Below are 21,490 nucleotides of genomic sequence, written 5' to 3' on the forward strand. Positions count from 1 at the left end.
ATTTATCGGGGGATGTTTCTGCACTTATTTTAACGGAAACAAAAGTTACCGGGGTGTTCACACGTAAGTTATCAGGTGTGTGACGTGTAAATTATCATGTTATCGGGGTATATTTTTAATAAAAAAAATCTCCGAGTCAGAATTATCGGGGGCTTGCGCATAAGTTATCAGGTCTGTAATGCGTTAAAAAAACCATGCTATTTACGCAAAACTTACTGGGATATATTTTCAACAACTTTTTTCTGAGGGTCAAAAAGGTTACCATGGTATTCGTACATGAGTTATCAGCTCCGCGCTGTATAATTTACCATGCTATTTACACTTATGTTACCGGGGATATCTTTGCAACGATTTTTTTCTTCCGGTTCAAAGTTATCATGGTGTTTGTACCTAATTTAGCAGGTCTACAATATGTAACTTACCACGCTACTTACAAATAACTTATCATATGTATGTTTCAACAAATTTTATCCACTAGGTCAAAAGTTACAACGGTGTTTGTCCATAACTTATCAGGTATGTGGTGCGTATTTCAATGCTATTTACACATAACTTAGTGGGGTTATGTTTTGAACAATTTTCCTCAGTTAAAAAGTTATCACGGTGTCCATACATTAGTTATCAGATTTACGCTGTGTATTTTACCATCCTATTTTTACATAGATGTTAGCCCCCCCCCCCCCCCCCCCTCATGGTGCAAAAATACCATGGTGTTTGTACCTAATTTAGCAGGTATGTAGTACGTAAGTTACCACGCTACTTACACAAAATTTATCAGGGGTATGCTTAAAGAAAATTTCCATTGGCTTAAAAGTTACCATGATATTTAGATGTAAGTTATCGGGTATGCGACACGTGTATTACCACACTATTTACACAGAAGTTATCGAGAAATATGTTTTCAATGGTTTTTTCTAGGTCAAAAAGTTAACGATGTTTGTATGTAAGCTATCAGATTTGTGGTGCATAAATTATCAAACTCATTACAAAGAATTTATCAGGGGATATTTCAAAACAAACTTTTTTTTCTTGACGACACATGAGAAAAAAACTTCATTCTATGTGAGCGGAATGTTTATTTCACTAGAAAAATGTTCATCACTACAAAAAGAGAGATAAATACAACATGATGCATCAGTCCTTACAAAACCTGGACTAGATGGTTTTGTCTCTAGGTCAAAGGCAATGTTGTTTTTCTTTCCCACTCTCATTAAATAAGGTATAAAATCCTGTTAAACTAGTAGGAAAACAGAACATTTATATGTACCGGTTGGTTGTGTGCAGAGGGCTTCATCCAATTGGTTGTGGGTTCGACTCCTATTGGTGCTTCATTTTATTTTTCGGTAGCTTTTTTCACGCGCTAGAACTGAACAAGCGGTTTATCGAGCGCGAGAAGCGGATCCAACGGCTCGTACGTGCCTGTCGCTAATTGCCAGTCGGCAGGAAAATAGCATTCTCGTAAAATAAAAGCAAAACAAGTTGAGAGGTTGTTTTAGAATAAACTTGACTTTCTTTTGTACTACTATTTAAATTTTCATGAATAAAAAACCAGTGTTGACTTTAGGGCAAAAAAATAAAATTTATTGCCATTATAGGTCACTATTCACACTATTTTGACTGAGAATTTTGTCAACGGGAGTTTTATTTTTGTGATTTTTTAAACAAGTACAATAGAAGGTCAGGTTTGTTCAAAAACATTTTCAGAATGTTTTAACTTTGTATGTAAGTACTATATTTTTTAAATATAGAGTGGTGTGCCTTTTTTCTTCCTGGTCTCTATTTTCGGTGGTTGGACACGCCACTCCCCTGGGTTCCCCGTGTGTTTGTGCCTTGCCTTTGGAGTATTACTATTCTACCCGTCCAGCTAACCTTCGTTGGCCGCCATTCTTTTTATTACAAATACGTAGAAAAAACCCAGCAGTCTGATACTCTTGTTTACTAGTCAATTACTGCAGTTGAATTTGTTCTCGCATCAGTATTTGAGCCGAGCCATCGCATTATTTTACTGCCACATATATCCATATACAATCACTCGGTTGAGACATGATCGATCGATCAGAGCTTTTTGGTGTGGACAAGGAAGGCGACGGCGCCGGAGGTGGCGAGCGGAATGACGGTGTCGTCGGAGAGCCATCCCAGCCCCGGCAGGACCCGCTTGGCCACCAGCGCGCACATGGGCGCGCCGAACAGGAACATGAGCAGCTCCGTCGTCGCCTTGCCGAAGCTGAAGCTGTCCCGCTTCACCAGCTCCCCGCTCATCTTCGCGAACTCCTCCCGCTTCACCTCGCCACTCCCCGCCTTGTGGTGCTTCTGCACGCCCACACGAACATGAGCACCCCCTCGATTCAAGCCACACGTACTGACCGGACTGAAGAACGCGGCTACTAACTCACCGTGTACACCTCCTGCAGCTTCTCCCTGGGCGGGATCCTGTACTGCACCTGCCCGCGCTCCTCGCAGAACTTCCTGGGGGGTTCGTTCAGCGGCGATGATGAATGCACGATGGACATGAACTGAATGCATGTAAGGTTCGGAGAAAACTTACTGGATGAGCTCGTAGATGGCGTGGTAGAAGTCGTCGAACGAGTCCACCTTCGCCACGTGCTCGTCGTACTTACTCTCCATGAACTCGATCAGCTTCTTCGCCTCATCGGGCTTCAGCTCCGCCTTCTTCTCGCTCTTCTCCGCGGCCTGGCTCTTCTCCACAACTGTTTGATCAAAACATATACATATATATGTGCTTAGGTTCATTGAGTCAAGTCTGAATGTTGTGCCGAGAAAAGAACAACGGCAATGTGTTCACCTTGAGGTGTCTGCTGCACCTCGGCAGCATTGTCAGCCATCTTCTTCGATGAAATGCAGGAACGGATGGTCGGTCCCTTGTGTAGACTATTGCTGCGTATATATTATGGCAGACTGCTGGCCAGGTTCCTTGTGTGGGACAGAGACAATGGCATTGCCTCGGCAGGAAGCAAAGCTGGGCAGGAGCAAGGGGGAAAGGAGCCCCCAAGGTCAGGAATCATGTGGCCATTGTCGCACGGTATTCCGTAGCTAGCTGCAAGCTGCACCTGCAAGCATTTGGGTGCAGACCAAGCAAGGTTCAGACTTCAAACAGACACCGTTCTCTGAGAGAAGGAACAGAACGTGCACACATGCATATGTAGCTTGTGGGGAATGTAGCGAAATGTTGAGCGAACGCGTCATATTTCCCGCCTAAATCTGAAGAAGTAATAGGAATGCAAGCTTAGTTTCACAAGTAGCTGTCGGTGAAGAACAATGTCATCAGAAAATGGAACAAGTGGGCAAATACAGATGGATGGTACGTGGGCCAGACGAACAAGCGTGTACGATTACAATGGAATTAATTCTGTGGGAACCTGGCACAATCTTGATGAGGTCGTCTTGGCGCATCGCGCATAAGATGTGTGCACGCAAGCACTGAGCTTAGGTGAAGCAGATTCGGAATGTGACAGAGGCCTGATATAGGCCTATTTCTTTCTTTCCTACATTTTCATTCTTTGTGCCAGCGTCGTAATATCTATCTACTCTATCACATCCCCGGACATTAACATGGTGGAACATTTGCTATTATTGGATCACTGCCGTTAGCTATCCACCCATTCATTGTAGTTCCATATGCATAATCAGAAGATCACAACCGTTTTCTGAAAAGAAGTCCAGAATATCTGTTTGTAAATACAAAAAATGAAGATACAGATGTAGCAGAATCATAGTTATCTCCGCAAAAAAAAAATCATAGTTATCAGAATTTAACTCCTTTTTTCTCTCATATAAGCCACACATGACGCGCTATCCTAAGAGGCGCCCCTATATCTCGCATTCAGCGAGACGGGAGGAACCCTCGCTGAAGAGTGGCGCGAGTTAGGCCGGCTCAGCCGCGCGAGAATGACATCCTCCTTTTTTGTTTTATTTTTTTCATGTTTTTTTAATTTCTTTTCCTATTAACTTTTATTTGTCCTTTCAAATGTTCTACATAAATATATACAAAAATCACTCTATATAAAACATTTGAAAAAAGTTAACCAAGTATTCAAAAAATGTTAAATGTGCATAGAGAAAATATTTATAATGTATATGAATAATTTATAAAAAAGTGTACAAAACAATTTGATCATGCATTTAAATTTTGTAATCAAGCATTTGAAAAAATGATGTGCAAGTGTCAATCAAGCATTTGGAAAATGTTAATGTGTATAGAAAACAAGTTGACCATTTATGTAAAAAAATGATGCAAAATATATAATCTTGTATATAAAAGTGTTAATCAAGATTTTTAAAAATTCTTAACAAGTATTTCAAAAATGCTAATCAAGCATTTGAAAACTGTTAAATGTGTATAAAAAATGTTTAACATGTATTAAAAAATGATGAAATTTTTAGAGCGTGTATATAAAATGTTAGTCAAATATTTGAAAAATATTCAAAAAAGTATTTAATTTTTTAGCTAAGCATTTGAAAAATGTTAAATGTGTTTAGTAGACCATGTGTTCAAAAAATGTTAATATTGTATTTAAGAAATGTTAATCAAGCATTTAAAAAATGTTAAATGTGCATAGAAAAATTGTTGACCATTCATTAAAAAATTTAATCTTGTATTTGAAAACTTTATTAAAGCATTTTATTATTTTTAAATGTGTACAAAAAATGTTAACCATGTATTAAAAATGTTAAATTTCTATTTGAAAAATGTTAAGGTGTATTAGAAAAAAGTTTTTCACATATACAAAAAAATATAGAAAGAAAACCAAAAGAAACAAAGAAAATAAAAAATATAGACAAAAAACAATATAAACTAAACAAGAAAATAAAATAAAAAAACAAAGAAACAAATGCAAAAATAATAAAAAAGCTAGAGAAGAAATAAAGAAATAAAGAAAAACAAAAAAAAGAAAGAAATAAAAAAACCGAATGAAACCTGAGAAGTCCTGTACTATCAACCAGATGAGATATGGCTTTGAAAGGTCGGAGTCAGTCTCCTCTTTTTCTTTTAGGTCATTTAGCAGTTCCCCAATTAGCTTTTTCCCCGAGAAAGCCTTCCCGAGATTCAAAGAAAAAGGTTGAAGGTTGACCTCTGGGACTAGTGATAGTTTGGAACCAGCAAAGGGAGGCTAAAAAGCCGAAGTGCTAACGCACACCCTGTAGTTTTGAAGCTAAAAACATAGCAACGAGGTCCATGTCGACAAGCAAAGCGAGCCGCCCTAGCGCGCCACTCTTCCTTTATAAGCGAGACTCTATCCAGATCTACTGATCTAAGAACTCCACGAGTGAATTGAGTTCGCAAAAATAAATATATTACAGAAATTTCTCTTTGTAAAAGAGGAGACTGATGTCTACTTATTGTAATATGTTTTTCATGTTTTTATTTATTTATTTATTACTTTTTTTCTATTTTCAAATGTTCAAAATAAATATATTACAAAAATCACTCTATATAAAACATATGAAAAATGTTAACCAAGTATTTGAAAGATGTTAAATGTGTATAGAGAAAATGTTTATCACGTATACGAATAATGTATACAAAAATAGTGTACGAAATAATTTGATCATGTATTTAAATTTTGTAATCAAGCATTTGAAAAAATGTTGTAAAAGTTAATCAAGCATTTGGAAAATGTTAAATGTGTATATATAAAAAAGTTGACCATGTATAAAAAAATGATGCAAAATATGTAACCATGCATATAAAAATGTTAATCAAGCACTTAAAAATGGTTAACAAGTATTTCAAAAATGTTAATCAAGCATCTGAAGAATGTTAAATGTGTAAAAATGATGAATTAATTTGATCATCTATATAAAAATGTTAGTCATATATTTGAAAAATATTCAAACAAGTATTTAGTTTTTTTAATTAAGCATTTGAAAAATGTTAAATGTGTTTAGTTGACCATGTGTTTAAAAAAATGTTAACATTGCATTTAGAAAATGTTAATCAAGCTTTTGAAAAATGTTAAATGTGCATAGAAAAATGTTGAGCATTAATTAGAAAATTTTAATTTTGTTTTGAAAATGTTAATCAAGCATTTGATTATTTTTAAATGTGTACAAAACAAATTTGACCATGTATTAAAAATGTTAAAATTGTATTGGAAGGAAAAATTGTAAAGGTGTATTAGAAAAAAGTTGTTGACTTATGCAAATAATGTAGAATGAAAACCAAAAGAAACAAAGAAAAGAAAATAAACCAAAAAAGAAAGAAAATAAACCAAACAAAAAAATAAAATAATGATAAAAATAAACAAATGCAAAAAGAATGAAAAAACCAGAGAAGAAAAAAGAAATAGATAAATAAAGAAAACAACAAAGAAAAAAAGAAATAGATAAATAAAGAAAACAACAAAGAAACAAAGAAAAAAAACCAATGAAAACCGAGAAAAAAATGGAGAAAAACCTGTGAAAAAACAAAAGAAAATAAAACAAAACCTGAAAAAAAAACGGAGAAGAAACAGTGGAAAACCGCGTCGTTTCCTCTTAAGTAGGCCCACCATATTACTCCATCACTAACTCGAGCCAAGCCCAGTGGCTAGCCACACTTGCTGTCAACCAGGAGACATGGGTTTGAGTCTCCTGCGCGCTCCCTTTTCTCCCCTCTTTTTTCTTTATTGACTGTGCACAAATGGGTCGGCCCGATAACTTTAGACCCTTTAGCGAGACATCCTATCGTCTTGCTTGATGTGATATAGTCGCCGTGCTATCCTTTATTAACAAGGCGCGAATGAGCCTGCCCGATTAGTGTACGTAGACCCTTCAGTGAGACATCCTATCGTCTCCCTTAATGTGAGATATAGTCGCGCGCTATCCTAAGTACTCGCACTCAGTGCTCCTGGTTCGCCCTCTCTAGCGTGGGTTGGGCTTGCCGTTGCGGTTGGGTCTCCTGAGCTGGGCTGGGCCTTCAGCTTTAGGGGTTGTTGTAGACTTGTAGTATAGTAGTAGTTGTTCCATTGCCTTCAAAAAGTACTTGTTCCCGTTTCCCCTCAAATAAAAAAAGGAGAGTTGTTGTCCCCATGGTAGACATTGTTGTTTGTACTTGAGTAATCGATCTAAATTTGTTCCGGCGTCGAGAAAGCAGAAAGGAAAATCAGATTCACCAGCATATGCATGCATGGACAACCGTAGGGGGTGCCAACGATGACGTCGATCGACTGAGCAACCTATCAGACTGCCTCCTCCACGACATCCTGTCACGCCTCAAGGCCCTACAGACCCGCGTGCTGTCGTCGAGATGGTGCCACCTCTGGCTCACCTCGTCATGCATGGACATCCCCGTCGTGCCTCGTCGTGCTTGTGCCTCACCGTTGGGCACCCTACGGTTGAGCGTGCCCTTGTCCCCTCCACTGTGGACGTGCCACTACCACGACCGTTCCTGTTGGTCGCATAGTTGGTGGGTTTGCCATGGCCTCCGGTTCTCCCCGACGATGCTCGACGTCTCCGGTAACAAGCTGCCTCCTCTGGCTTCTAGCTCTAGCGCCCATCGCCTCCATAAGATATGTCTCCACAGGGATTTCGAGAAGCACATCAGCTCCGGGCTCCCCGTGCTACAAAACCTCGAGATCAGGGGCACCGATGTGACGAAAATATCAAGATCGTGTCCCACATGCTCAAGAACCTCATTGTTGATAAATCGCACACATCCAACAAAGGAACCAACACCAATATTCCTACACCTACAAAGGTGTTACGAATGTTACTTAACACTAGATGATACCTCGCGCGTTGCTGCAAGAACTGATTGTAATATGTCCTGATGAAATTTGATTGAAAATGAATATTTGAATTAATAATATGACGACTGATCCATGGAATATATATGATTTCTTGTATCTATGTGGACTTTGCTTTCATGCATTCCGAGGTGTGTCTTTGCTATGCATGTTTCCATGTTGAAGTGGCATGTATGCATATTCAGAGCATTTGGTTAGTGGGGATCATCTATTTAGTTATAAAAGAACCTTAGAAACCCAAATGGTCCAAGGCACATATTAAGGCCAATCACCAACATATTAAGAAAATAGAAGATATCCTGCATGTTGCGCCGGAAATCCTCGGTAGCTTTTGTAGATATTCTGAGTTGAGAAACACACAAAAGTTCGCCACAACATAGGCTAGAGTAATTTTTCTTTGGTGTATCCTTTTGAAACATGACATCATAAACAACAGATGTATTGCCGGCTGTCTTATAGGAGTAAGAACAATTGATGGTGGGGAAATCAAGCAGCGGAGGGGGCGTTGAAGTGATGGTGGGAAATTTACTACTGATTTTGAAGTCTATTACATTGCCAGTAGCTGCTCCCTTTTGGTGACTGGCTGGAGATTCAACTCAACTTGAATGACTGTGTGTATCAGTACGAAGTTGGTTTTCCTCTATGTATATTCATCCTATATTGTGCAAGTTTTACCTAATTAACCTGAATAGTTTGTTGACACATACCATTACTACATGAGCTATTTTTCTTAACCTTGTACCTAACAGATAATTACGTAAAGTTGTATCCTTACAGGAGTTGTCTCTCTACAGATGGTTAACAGCTTCTAAGGTTTGTTCATCAAGAAAGCATACACAATTACATGTAACTGAAATACATTTTATGAACATGCAGCTACCATCAGAAGTGAAATATTCCATAAGTATTGTCCAAAAGTATCACTTTCTTGCCTTAAGTATCTGCAATGAGTAGGAAACAGAGGTCTCAACCTAGCTTCAGTACAACAAAAGTGATTATTAGTCAATAATTGATCTCTCAGTATACAAGTAAAATCAGTAATTGAACATCGCATAGTAATTTTAAACAATTAAATTATGTCCTGCTAAAATGCCGGCTGATAAGTATATGTGCATATAATGTACAAAAATTATTTGTCATGTCTGCATAATCTGATTTACAACTAAAATTCCGAATCTGTAAACACCCAGCACTATAGACCTTGGTTCAAATATTTGAAATAAACATCATATATCTTGTTACAGTTGCAGGGCATGCAACACCAATCTTAGATGCTGGATGGGCATGGCATTGCACAAGATACTGTTTGACTGTTTTTTACAACAAAGGAGCTTCTGGTGGTGCTGCAGTGTTAAATATATATGATGCATAATGGAGCTTCTTGGTGCTAATTCAATGATATGTCAGACATACTTTTGATCTGACTCAATGCATATGGTCACCATTGGATTTTTTTACAGCAAAGGACATGTTGTGGTGATGTGGTGTTAACAAAAAAGTCATGTGGGGCTATCACAGACTTGAAAAGATTAGTGTAAAGTTTACATACTATCCAAATAATTAAAAATAATTGTTGCTCCAAGCTTTCACATAACACTACCTTGAAGATGTTCCTTCCCATTGATGACGATGATTTCTAAGCCAATTACATGAACATGTTTTGTTTCTGTAACATGAAAACCTGGAATACCTTTATATGTTGGCTTCGGTATTGCTAGTGTATACATCGTGAACTCTGCAGATCTTGCTAGTACGATCATTATTATTATCACATGCATTTGAATTTTCCTTTTTCTGCCAAACAACAGTGTACTTCCGTTCTTATAGATTTTATCCCAACAAAGAATTTCATAAATGTCCTCATTATATTATGTACTTCCTCTGAATCTTGGTTGGATATTTTCCTTGTTTGGTTTCAGTTGATGGGAAGACCAGAAAAAAATAAATCAAATAATCCCTAAGCTGGTTGATTTGATGATGCATCATATATGTCCCACCTGCGCCAAGGGAAATCTAGCTACCTACGACTAACGCAGCTTTGTGTGAAACATAAACAGACGGGGAGAGAGTGGTTACCAGGTGAAATCCGATGAGAGAAAAGATGGGGCTGCTATTGCGGCCAGTGGGGAAACGGTTGTGCAAGGATTAATCTGACCCGTTTGTGCTCCGTTCGTCGATTGGCTGGTGTCAGATGGCGGATTTGAAGGGAACGCAGTTTTTTTTTTTGCGGGGAAGAAGGGAACGCAGTTGGAGATGCGCCACACGCCACCACCAAGGTCATCATCACCGAGGGACTCCACCCGCAGCATGCGCCCCACCGCGACACGATGCGGCCATGAGTAAGAAATCTAGGCCGTGAGGAGGTGGGCGACTCTGGCGCGAGAGCCACGGCATGGCGGGGGAGCTCCTCCTGCCCGGCCCGTCGGGGGAGACGGGGTAGGGCCTTCCGGCAGCGCAGGGTGTACGATCCCTTTCCGGCTTGCCTGCTCCCTCTCGATGCTCCCACTTCATCCTATAGTACAGGGAGCGATAGAGTCGCCCTTTTCAGGCCCGTGGTGCGATGGATGCGGCGGCGGCGACGGCAGAGATCGAGAAAGGATACGGAAGAGACCGAGATTGAGAGAAGGCAAAAGATCGAGCAGACTAACTGACCATACGACTAAACACCAACCGACGTAAAATACACAAGGAATAAAAGATGCGAGTCACCCTAAAAAAAAGGATGCGAGCCACAACGCGGGGAAGAAGCCCACGACCTCCTACTGACCAGCAGGGTCCACGCGCCCATCAAAGCCCCGACGCACGAGAGCGCTTGATTTCACGGGAGCTTAGTACTCCCTTCATTTTTTTTATACAAGGTCACAAACTCGGATTATAGATACCAATGCAACATTTAATGCCTACTTTACAAGTCAATTTTTTTTGTTTACTGTGATCATTAATACTCTGCATGCATGCAAAGAAACTGAGTGGAGGAAGTAGTTGACTGTCATTATGACTGCATGCATACAAGTATTAAACAAGTTATTAGTACGAGAAAATATCATTAACTTTGCCTCGGTTATTGTTGGTAGCCTTGTATAGATGCAAAATGAATATTTCATAGTGGCCTTGTATATAAAAATGAAAGGAGTATCTCTAACGATAAAGGGTACTAGTCGATTGATTTAACAGATAGGAGCTGCTAAGCTACTCACGTCAATTGAATCGACATCCGCAGCGACCGGGTGGGAAAATTAGTCATGTCTACAGCGATGCCCGCAGCGATCAGCTGATCCAGACATGCACTGCTGACTGCGTGGTTACCGCCTCCGACCACACCAAGAGTTTTTGTAAAAATGATCATACTCCACGTAAATTCCTCAGGGGCAGACCTAGAGAGAAAATGATCAGGTGTCTACGTTGCACCGATACGGGCACATCAATACGGCGATACGGGATACGGCGATTTCTAGAAACAGCAATATGCGATACGGCGAGTTATATATATAAATAAATAATAAAATGACATGTAATAAAAGCAAACATAATAAAATGTGTGAGATGAGATCAAAATGTTGCCATGGAACTCCCTGCAGTGCCATGTTGTACTTCTACCTCAGCAAGTAATAATTTCATTCCACAAACATCAACAAGAAGCAGCGCCGAGACACTCCAGGTTGCGGCGGCTGTGCTTCGTAGGTAGCAAACTAGCAATACTAAAGCAAGCAGTAGTATGCACCTATGCTAAGCAGTAACATACATCAGCAAGCAGTAGGAACTAGGAAGTAGCAGCATAGCAGCAATCTGCAAAAACTAAGCAGCCAGCCAAGCAATGTCCACCCAATTCGCCGGATCTATCTTACCTCTCATTTGCTCACGACTGGTGATGGATTCGAGTCAACCCGCCGTGGCGAGTTGAGGCGGCAGCGAGGCAAACCAGGCGGCGCCGGCGAGCAAGGCGGCGCCGACAACCACTCCAGGCGGCGAGCAACTCTAGTCTGCGGCGGCGGCCGGCGGGGAGGCTTGTCCAGCGGCGGCGGCTCCCTCGGACAAGCTCGTGTCGTGCGAACAAAACAAAAAGAGAGGGAGCATAGATGCTAGGGTTAGCCATGGGCCTTCCAGTGGGCTGCCGTGTCCCTCCCGTATCGTAGTCGATGCACAAGATGTATCGACGTTTTTTCTTTTCTTTTTAAATTGGAAAATAGGATACTTCGCCGATACCCGTATCCCGGGTGTATCGTGCGTATCGCCGTATCGGCAACGTTCAGTACGCCGATACCCCAGTTTCTGGCGTATCGGTGCTTCGTAGGTTACCGCCTCCGACCACACCAAGAGTTTTTGTAAAAATGATCATACTCCACGTAAATTCCTCAGGGGCAGACCTAGAGAGAAAATGATCAGGTGTCCTAGCATATGATTGCTCATATTTTTCATTTAAAAAGATGGGGTGTCACACACTATATTTTACATAATAAAACTTGCAAAGAAAATATATCGCACCCGGTGTCCTGTGGGTACGCCCCTGAAATTCCTGTTGACCGGTCCAATTCCATGGGTTTACGGACTGAAGCTGGCGAAGATCTCGGTACAAAATTTAGAGGACTCCTGGAGTTGAACTCTGAACGGCCCAACTCTAGGAGTTTAGGGAATCCGCTAGTTGAGAAAAAGCTTAATCCTCCGAACTTAACTTTTTTTCAGATAAAAATAAGTTTTTTTTTTGAATTTTCATCGGGGACACAACACAACAAGGGGCACCATGGACGCTCGAACTGCACCGGCGAGCCGAGGCAAAACCATGACATTGTACCATCGACGCAATCGAAAAGCAATGTGGCAACCATTACTGCACAACGCCGCGACACCATCTGTGTCATGAGGTACATTCGAACGGTCACCCGAGCCGAGATGACGCCACGACACCTGTGTGTCACCGGCGTAGCCGAAGGGCATCCCCAAGCATAGAACTCCACAGAGCACACCCAAAACATCACAACAAGGGGCACCACAGGCGCTCGAACTGCAGCGGTGAGCCGAGACTAAACCATGACACTGCACCGTCGACGCAATCGAAAAGCACCGGACAACCAAGACCGCACAACGCCGCGACATCACCTGTATCATGGGATACATTCAAACAGTCACCCAGGCCGAGACGACGCCACGGCCCTGGCAAACAGCCTTCGCCAGGCTTTGCCCAACGTTGTTTGCCGGCCGCGGCGAGCTATGGTGGCCGGAGAAGAGGCTATGGCGGCGCCCGGCGGGGTGGCCGCCCAAGTCGCCTCGAAGAGACGACGCGGGGGCAAGCCTCAGAGGGCAGGCAGGCGCCAATAATTCCATTCAAAATAAGTTTGTTTTAGTTTAGCTTTTTTAAAAGATGCTCTAATCAGTCAACCAAGTCAGCGGTATACTGCTAGTGCCCCAACAGCAAGTCCTGCCCTCCCTCCCAGTCAACTTTCTAGGCCCCCTGCCAATCATAGAGATTTTCCGAAACTCGGTCAGTTGATTTAGCTGAAAGGAGCTGCTAAGCTGCCCCCGTCAACTAAACCGAGTCCCAAGTCTAAAGCGACTCCCGCGACGACCGGGTGATCCAGACATCTACTGCTGACCGCGTGTACTGCGGGGTACGCCTCCGACCACACGAATAGTTTTTTTGTAAACATTAACATATATTGTGTTACATAATTGTTGACCTAGCATTTTATCATATATTTTTGTGCACCTGGAGCATTCCTCGAGATTAGCTATCTGGGAGCTTCTGTTTAATGTCAAACTGAAGTTTAATTATATAACATGTTCAATTACATAGAATATTTTTTTTAGTGAATCCAGTACATACTCCCTCCGTTTCTTTTTTGTTCGCATATAAGATTTGGTCAAAGTCAAACTAATTTCATAGAAAAAAATATTAATATCTCCAATACTAAAGTTACATGTTATGAAAATTAATTTCATCATGCATCTAATATTATTGATTTCAAAGTGTGGATGTTGATATCTTTTCCTACAAAGCTAGTCAAATTTTACAAAGTTTGACTTTGACCAAATTTTATATGCAAACTAAAAAAAAACGGAGGAAGCATATGCTAATTATGAAGTGGATGTGCCATATGGATGTACAAAGCAGTAAAATTACAATTCAAATATGTTTTTCGGTCAAGTATTGAGCATCGATTAGAAACCAGACTCTTAATACCCAGGATTTTTGGGGATTTAAAGTTATGCGGATACCTTTTTTGGGGTTTTAGATTTTGGCTATCAATTAGAGATGCCCTTAAAACACTTGATTCCTCGTAAACACCAAAATCTTCTTGTAGTTTTTTCCACGCATAGTCTCGCTCGGCGGCTAGACCAGTACACACGTCCCAACACATTTCCATGCTTGTGATGTTGATGGGAGTATTGTTTAGTATAAGAATTCTCTACTAGCTTCTGCCCAGCCCAGGTACCAAGTTAGTCGATGGACATGGTTACCGCCCCCCTCCTTCTGCTCCTGCTCCTCGCGCCTCTCGCCGCTGCGCAATGGCAATACTGCGGCAACAACGGCAACTACACACCAAATAGCACCTACCAAGCTAACCTCAGGCTCCTCTCTTCCACCCTTCCCAACAAGGCCGCGTCCAACACCACCCTCTTCGCCACCGCCACAGTGGGTGATATTCCGGACATGGTCCACGCTCTCACGCTCTGCCGCGGCGACACCAATGACTTCGCCTGCGAGGACTGCGTGGCTACCGCCTTCCAGGACGCTCAGCAGCTCTGCCCGTACAGTAAGGACGCCTCCGTGTACTACGATATCTGCATGCTCAGGTTCTCCAACCAAAATTTTCTTGCCACCACCGTCAATGGCAATACTACACCCATCCTCGAGAACTACCAGAATCTCACGACAAGCGTTGACTATTTCAAGCTCTTCTTGTTCACGCTTCTGAACGGCACGGCACAATCCGCCACTAAGAGCTCGAGGAGGTTCATCACCTCGCAATTAGACATCAGCTCCTTCCCAACGTTGTACTGTCTTATGCAGTGCACGCCCGACCTCACCATCGAAGACTGTGGGGCCTGTTTCTGGGAGGCCTTGCAGTATACGCTCAATTACATCGACCGTAAGCGAGGTGGTCGAATTCTTGGGACACGGTGCACCGTAAGGTACGAAATATATCCGTTCTTCCAAGATCCTATACTGCATATTACCAACTTGGCCCCTGATGTTCCGGCAATCGACAACACTACTACCACGCCACGTGTAGAGCCAGATACAAACCTCCCACGATCGCAGCCATCAGCTGCTGCTATGCCATCCCCAGATGTGCAAACGACCATCAAAGAACAGCACGGTATGTAAATTCTCATCCTTCCTGGCACATCCATGGATGGACATTTATTTTCAAAAAGAAGGATTACTCCCGGCATCTACATCAAGTGATGTACACAGCCATTCATAGATGGACAAGGCACCAAGGCTGCAATTGGATTAATCAATTTAGGTCATGTGTCAATATGTCACACATCTTGTGGGGAAATACAATCGTTATTTGAAATTCTCGATGTTTCTTTTTAATTTGTTATCTCTTCTTTCCATTTGAGTAAAGCATTTATGGATGCAGACTTTAAAAGAACTTATACATATATGTATATGCTGTGAGAAGTAATAAGCTCGGAAATAAGAATAGTATTCTACATGAAATTCTCTTTCCTGGCAGCTGATTAATTTAGTCTACATTGTGGTAACTCCACTTAGAAGGAAAATAGATACTTAGATATTGTCATCATTTATGGCTGCATGCATCATTATGATGCAGAGGCCGGGGGTATACCTCAATTTCCAAAAAAAAAGATATTGTCATCATTTGGGTTTCGTCAAATGAAGATCCTCTCATTATTATGATACTCCTGATGCACTATATCTTAAGCTATATTGTATCTTATAGCACATAAATTGTGTGTTTAGATAGAACTTCTCCAATTGACAATATCTTAGAATCGTGTCAGGGAAAAAGCTTCAGTTTTCTTAGTTTTGGGGCTAGAGTTATATCTGTATCTTATTGTTCAATTGGTGAAGCTGATTTATCACTGTCCACAAATAACTTCGTTTCATTTATATATGAGAACTGTACATTATTATTTTTCCTTAGGACGCAACGGAAGCAAGAGGCCGCTGTGGATTATTGCGGTGGTGGCTCCATTGCTCTCAATACTTATGTGCTTTATCTGCTTCGTTGTATGGATGAGAAGACGAAGAAAAGGTTTGTTGTAACAACAATTTATTCAAGTCAGCCAGTTTTGAGGCACAACTTAATGATGTATATTTGTGTATCCTCTCAATTTAGGAAAGGTAAACTTAAATGACCAAGCTGCCACGAATAGGCCAGAAGAAGATGCACTGGTTTGGAGATTGGAGGAGAAGAGTTCAGAGTTCACTCTCTTTGACTTTTCTGAGATATTGAATGCTACGCACAACTTCTCCAAAGGGAATCTACTTGGGCAAGGTGGCTTTGGCCCTGTCTACAAGGTAATTGTATTGTCCTGAAAAGATTGAGTTCATTCCAAATATATAAATTAAATCTCTATTGGCTTAAATGAATCAAAGATCTCCTGGCCACTAACAAATTAATGCATTCATCCAAGTACACGTAAAATATAGTACATAATTTTACAGAAATAGACAAATAAGGAAGTCTTGATATAGTTGTTTATTTTGTCCTAAAGTGGACTGGAACTCAAAAGGCAATTGAATTGATCCAATGAAATGGAATATTAAGAACATGTCTTCAACATGTGAGGTTTTGTGTCCCAAAGTTCTTTAATATGGATGTCACGTTCTGTCATTGAAAAAAAAATTCAAGAACACGGAAAAAACTTGCATGTCCTTATATTAAGAGAAAGAGATATGTACAAGAGTTTCCGTACAGCAGTAGATCGCTATGGCAAATTCCTCTCTGATCTGGGGAAGTACCACCTAGTACTGCTGAGTAGTTAGTACATTATCAAATACTATAGCATAGTGTTCAAGCCAAATGTTATACATACATACGACTGACAGTGTTGAAACGGGCACAATTATAAGATCAGTAAGACACCTCACCTCCAATTTTGTTTTGTACGTTCTTACAGGGAAGACTACCAGATGAAATGGAAATTGCAGTTAAAAGGCTTGCTTCACATTCAGGACAGGGTTTCAGAGAATTCAAGAATGAAGTTGAACTTATCGCAAAACTACAACATAACAATCTGGTCAAACTCTTGGGATGCTGCATTCAGGGAGAGGAAAAAGTTTTGGTGTATGAGTATTTACCAAATAAGAGCTTGGACTTCTTTATATTTGGTACCCACAATGCAGTTTTGAACCATATTTTTTATTGTGATTTGTTCATACTCTAAAATGCACTTCCTAATGTGCAGATGAAAACAAAACAACGTTGGTTGATTGGGAAAAGAGGCGCGTGATAATCGAAGGGATAGCCCAAGGTCTTCTCTATCTACACAAGCACTCTCGTTTGCGCATCATTCACAGAGACCTTAAGGCCAGCAACATTCTCTTGGATCAGGAAATGAATCCTAAAATTTCTGATTTTGGTCTAGCTAAAATTTTCAGCTCAAATGATACTCAGGGAAGCACAAAGAGGGTAGTGGGTACATAGTAAGCATGCCTTTCTTAAAGACAAATTACAATATAGATAGTGCCTATGACACCAATTTTTAGTTGATGAGCCTAAATTTAAATTTTGATATAATATAATATTTCCTTTTGCGTCTATCTCATTTCAGTGGTTATATGTCTCCGGAGTATGCATCTGAAGGCATTTACTCAATCAAATCTGACGTGTTCAGTTTTGGTGTGTTACTTCTTGAGATCCTTAGTGGGAAAAGGAATTCTGGCTTCCATCAGTACGGAGACTTTCTTAACCTTCTTGGATATGTGAGCATTTTCTACACTCTCGCATGCGAGTGTACTATGTTTTAGACTGAAGTACCTTTATCATGTATATGTATATGAAAAAGATATATTATGACTTCATGCAGTCATGGCAACTCTGGGAAGGAGGAAAGTGGCTTGAGCTTCTAGAAGTGTCAATTGTTAAGGAGATCCATACAACAGAGGCTAGGAGGTACATTAACATTGCATTGATGTGCGTTCAAGAGAGCACAGATGATCGGCCCACCATGTCAGATGTTGTTGCAATGTTAAATAGTGAGAATGTTATTCTCCCAGAGCCTAATCATCCAGCATACTTCAACTTAAGGGTATCTAAGGTACATGAATCAGCTAGTGTTGTTGTCCCATGTAGTAATAATGATGTAACCATCACTGAAGAGCCAGATGGCAGATAGCTGATTACTTTGCTTCAGTTGTTATTATCTGAGTTGTTTCTACATTATTCACACCAAACTCGAGATGTTATGAAGTTTATCATACTATTCTCCAGATATTTCTACATTAATTCAAGATTAAATACGTCTAACACAGGAAGACAGGCTAAGTACATAACGCAGCATTACTTTTCCAGAGAACATCCACCCATTATTAATTAGACAGTATCAAGGAGAGAGTGCCGATGCCCTAAGGCAAATTTACAAACCAGACATGACGTCTGCCTGGAAGAGCACCACCACATACACGGATAAAACTGTGCGATGCGGAAACGTCTTACCCTTCGAGGGGGACGTGGTATGTGTTATATAGGGGATTGCGAGTCCCTGATACGCGTACAATTCTGTTGGAGATACATGACTTGAGGGAGAAGAAGTATAGGAGATAAGAAGTATAGTTACAACCGAATACAGAATTTAAACTACCCATGCGGCTATATATCTTATCTATCTCCTCATACATATCTTGTTTGACACCCTCCCTTAATCACAACTTCATCAAGTTGAGATTATGCTTGAAATCTTCAAAACTCCTTGTAGGCAAAGCTTTTGTAAACCCATCTGCCACTTGATCCCTTGAATGAATGAAACAAATGTCCAAGAGTTTATTAGCAACTCTCTCTCTGACAAAATGAAAATCTATTTCAATGTGCTTTGTTCTAGCATGAAATACTGGGTTTGCAGAAAAATAGGTGGCACCAAGATTATCACACCATAAGCATGGAGCTTGAGAGCTTTTCACACCTAACTCCTTCAAGATTGACTGTACCCAGATGATTTCTGCTGTTGCATTGGCCAAGGCCTTGTATTCTGCTTCAGTGCTCGACCTGGACACTGTGGCTTGTTTTCTGGCACACCATGATATAAGGTTGGGTCCAAAAAATACTGCAAAGCCACTAGTGGAGCGTCTGTCATCCAAACATCCTGCCCAATCTGAATCAGAAAAGGCACTGACAAGAGTAGAGGGTGACTTGCTGAAGTTTAGACCAACATTCAAAGTATACTTGACATATCTGACAATGCGCTTAGCTGCAGTCAAGTGAACTGTGGTGGGTGCATGTAGGAACTGACATACTTTGTTGACAGCAAAGGAAATGTCTGGCCTGGTCAATGTTAAGTACTGAAGTGCACCTACAAGACTTCTGTATTTTGTACTATCCTCTAGACCCAAGAGTGTTCCCTTTGTAAGAGATAATTTTTCTGTACTAGAGAGAGGAGTGGGTGTGGGTTTACAACCTTGCAAACCTGCCTTCCTTACCAAATCTGTGGCATATTTTTCCTGAGAAAGATGTAGCCCATCCTTGTGCTGCTTCACCTCAATTCCTAGGAAGTAATGCAATTCTCCTAGATCCTCGAGAGCAAATTCAGCACCTAAATCCTTCAAGAGTCCTGATATTGCCTCATTAGATGAGCTCGTGACAATAATATCATCAACATATATGAGAACAAACATGGAAGTGTTGAACTTGTTATAAATGAACAAGGAGGTGTCAGATTTGGAAGGAACAAAGCCAAGTGTCTGCATCTTTTTACTGAGACGGGAATACCATGCCCTTGGAGCTTGTTTCAGTCCATATAATGCTTTATCTAGCTTGCACACATAGGAAGGTGTATATTTGCTTTCAAACCCAGGAGGTTGCTTCATGTACACTTCCTCTTCCAGAACACCGTGAAGAAACGCGTTCTGTATGTCTAATTGTCGAAGGCTCCATCCCCTGGAAACAACAATAGACAGTACGAGACGAATGGTAACAACTTTTACAACTGGACTAAAAGTATCCTCGTAGTCTATGCCATACCGTTGCTTGAAGCCTTTTGCAACTAGTCTAGCCTTATAGCGATCAATGGTTCCATCAAACTTTCTCTTAATTCTGAATACCCACTTGCAGTCAATGATATTTTTACCTTGCTTGGGGGGAACCAAGTGCCACGTTTTATTTCTTTCAAGTGCCTTATATTCTTCTACCATTGCCTTTTTCCACTTGTCATCACTGAGAGCATCTTCAATTGTGTTGGGCTCACCTGGTTCACCTGTGGAACAAACTAGACCATATTTGATTATGTTCTTGTAATTTTTCGGTTGAATCAAACCTTGTTGTAGTCTTGTGCGGCATTTTGGTGAACCAGCAGGATCTGCAGCCACAGAGGATCCCGCAGGAGCCAGATCAGCAGCAGAACTCGAGGAAGATTCGCCCGCCACTGTCGGTTCTGGATGCACGGGATTTTTTGTGGCTGTGACCCGAGGCGATGGTGGGGGAGACGCCGCAGGGGCCGCAGACGATCCAGGGGCGCCGACCGGCTCATCATGAGCGCGTGATTGCGCGGGCCTGCCTGAATCAGGAGCCGACCCCGCATCCGCATGGCGCATGAGGCCGCGCCGCTTGTAGCAAACCGGCTGGTCTGCAAAGCGCGTGCGGTCTGGGCCACTATCGCGCTGCCGCGTGGCGGCGGGAGACCGGTGCGGGCTGGAGGGCGCGTCTCGCCCTGTCGGAGGGGGCCGCGCGTCATGCAGCGGGCCCTTGGAGCCCACGCAACCGGCCGCACCTGGTGCATCTGACGCGGGCGTGCGGCTGGTCGTTGGCACGGATCCCAGAGGCGATTGCCTGGGCATCTGCAGCTCCGATCCCGAGGGGGATTTGCTCCCCTCGCCGCGACACATGTGATGAGGGCCATCTGGATGGATTTCGTCACCGTTTGGGTTGATGTCTTCGCCATTCTCTTCTCTGTTTCCATAGTGTGGTGCTCCTGTAACATCATCAGGTGACTCATGCGCAAGAGGGTTAGCCAACATATGATCATAACAATTATCAACACCCCCTTGATCATAACCAGAGAGACTTGGAGGAAGCAAAAGAATTTCTTTGTGAAGTAGAGCACCAGCATTTGGATGAAGATCAGAAAAAGGGAATTTGGTCTCATCAAAAACCACGTCGCGTGATATATAGACTGGACCAGTGGAGATGTCAAGGCACTTTACACCTTTGTGTTGGGCGCTGTACCCAAGGAAAGCACATTGGATTGATCGAAACATGAGCTTGCATTTGTTGTATGGGCGTAGGTTAGGCCAACACGCACACCCAAACACACGAAGAGTGGAATAGTCAGGTTTGACATGAAGAAGGCGTTCTACTGGAGTTTCATTATTTATGACACGACTAGGGAGCATGTTGATAATGTGTACAGCAGTAAGAAACGCTTCGTCCCAAAACTTTAATGGCATGGACGCATGAGCTAAAAGAGCAAGACCAACTTCAACAATGTGACGGTGTTTGCGCTCAGCTGAGCCATTCTGTTCGTGAGCGTAAGGGCATGACACATGGTGTGAGATGCCAAGGGTTTGGAAGAAGGAGTTCAACTTCTCGTATTCCCCTCCCCAATCAGATTAGATAGCGATG

The 21,490-nt window shown here is 41.7% G+C and overlaps 2 protein-coding genes across 2 annotated transcripts; one reads left to right on the forward strand and one right to left on the reverse strand.

Annotated features, from left to right (window-relative positions):
• Positions 1 to 1,934: 1,934 nt before the first annotated feature.
• LOC123059426 (uncharacterized) lies at positions 1,935 to 2,980 on the reverse strand. Its single transcript, XM_044482003.1, has 4 exons — positions 2,804 to 2,980; positions 2,546 to 2,708; positions 2,394 to 2,466; positions 1,935 to 2,310 (listed from the first exon to the last, which is right to left on the reverse strand). Exons 1-4 carry the CDS (start codon positions 2,841 to 2,843, stop codon positions 2,056 to 2,058), a joined length of 531 nt encoding a protein of 176 aa, XP_044337938.1. The 5' UTR covers positions 2,844 to 2,980; the 3' UTR covers positions 1,935 to 2,055.
• An 11,204-nt stretch (positions 2,981 to 14,184) lies between these two features.
• Positions 14,185 to 18,172, forward strand: LOC123059427 (cysteine-rich receptor-like protein kinase 10). Its single transcript, XM_044482004.1, has 7 exons — positions 14,185 to 15,061; positions 15,860 to 15,970; positions 16,055 to 16,236; positions 16,839 to 17,049; positions 17,127 to 17,364; positions 17,493 to 17,643; positions 17,748 to 18,172. Exons 1-7 carry the CDS (start codon positions 14,185 to 14,187, stop codon positions 18,054 to 18,056), a joined length of 2,079 nt encoding a protein of 692 aa, XP_044337939.1. The 3' UTR covers positions 18,057 to 18,172.
• The last annotated feature ends 3,318 nt before the right edge of the window (positions 18,173 to 21,490 follow it).

Source organism: Triticum aestivum, chromosome 3A (assembly GCF_018294505.1).
Source record: "Triticum aestivum cultivar Chinese Spring chromosome 3A, IWGSC CS RefSeq v2.1, whole genome shotgun sequence".
NCBI classification, from domain to species: domain Eukaryota; kingdom Viridiplantae; phylum Streptophyta; class Magnoliopsida; order Poales; family Poaceae; genus Triticum; species Triticum aestivum.

Excerpts from the sequence above, each read along its gene's own strand:
- LOC123059426 (XM_044482003.1), bottom strand. The coding sequence starts at position 2,843 with ATGGCTGACAATGCTGCCGAGGTGCAGCAGACACCTCAAG. Across the intron at positions 2,709-2,803 it reads GGTGCAGCAGACACCTCAAG|TTGTGGAGAAGAGCCAGGCC; the intron begins GTGAACACATTG and ends TTGATCAAACAG. Across the intron at positions 2,311-2,393 it reads AGCTGCAGGAGGTGTACACG|AAGCACCACAAGGCGGGGAG; the intron begins GTGAGTTAGTAG and ends GTGGGCGTGCAG.
- LOC123059427 (XM_044482004.1), top strand. The coding sequence starts at position 14,185 with ATGGACATGGTTACCGCCCCCCTCCTTCTGCTCCTGCTCCTCGCGCCT. Across the intron at positions 17,050-17,126 it reads CTTGGACTTCTTTATATTTG|ATGAAAACAAAACAACGTTG; the intron begins GTACCCACAATG and ends CCTAATGTGCAG. Across the intron at positions 17,365-17,492 it reads AAGAGGGTAGTGGGTACATA|TGGTTATATGTCTCCGGAGT; the intron begins GTAAGCATGCCT and ends ATCTCATTTCAG.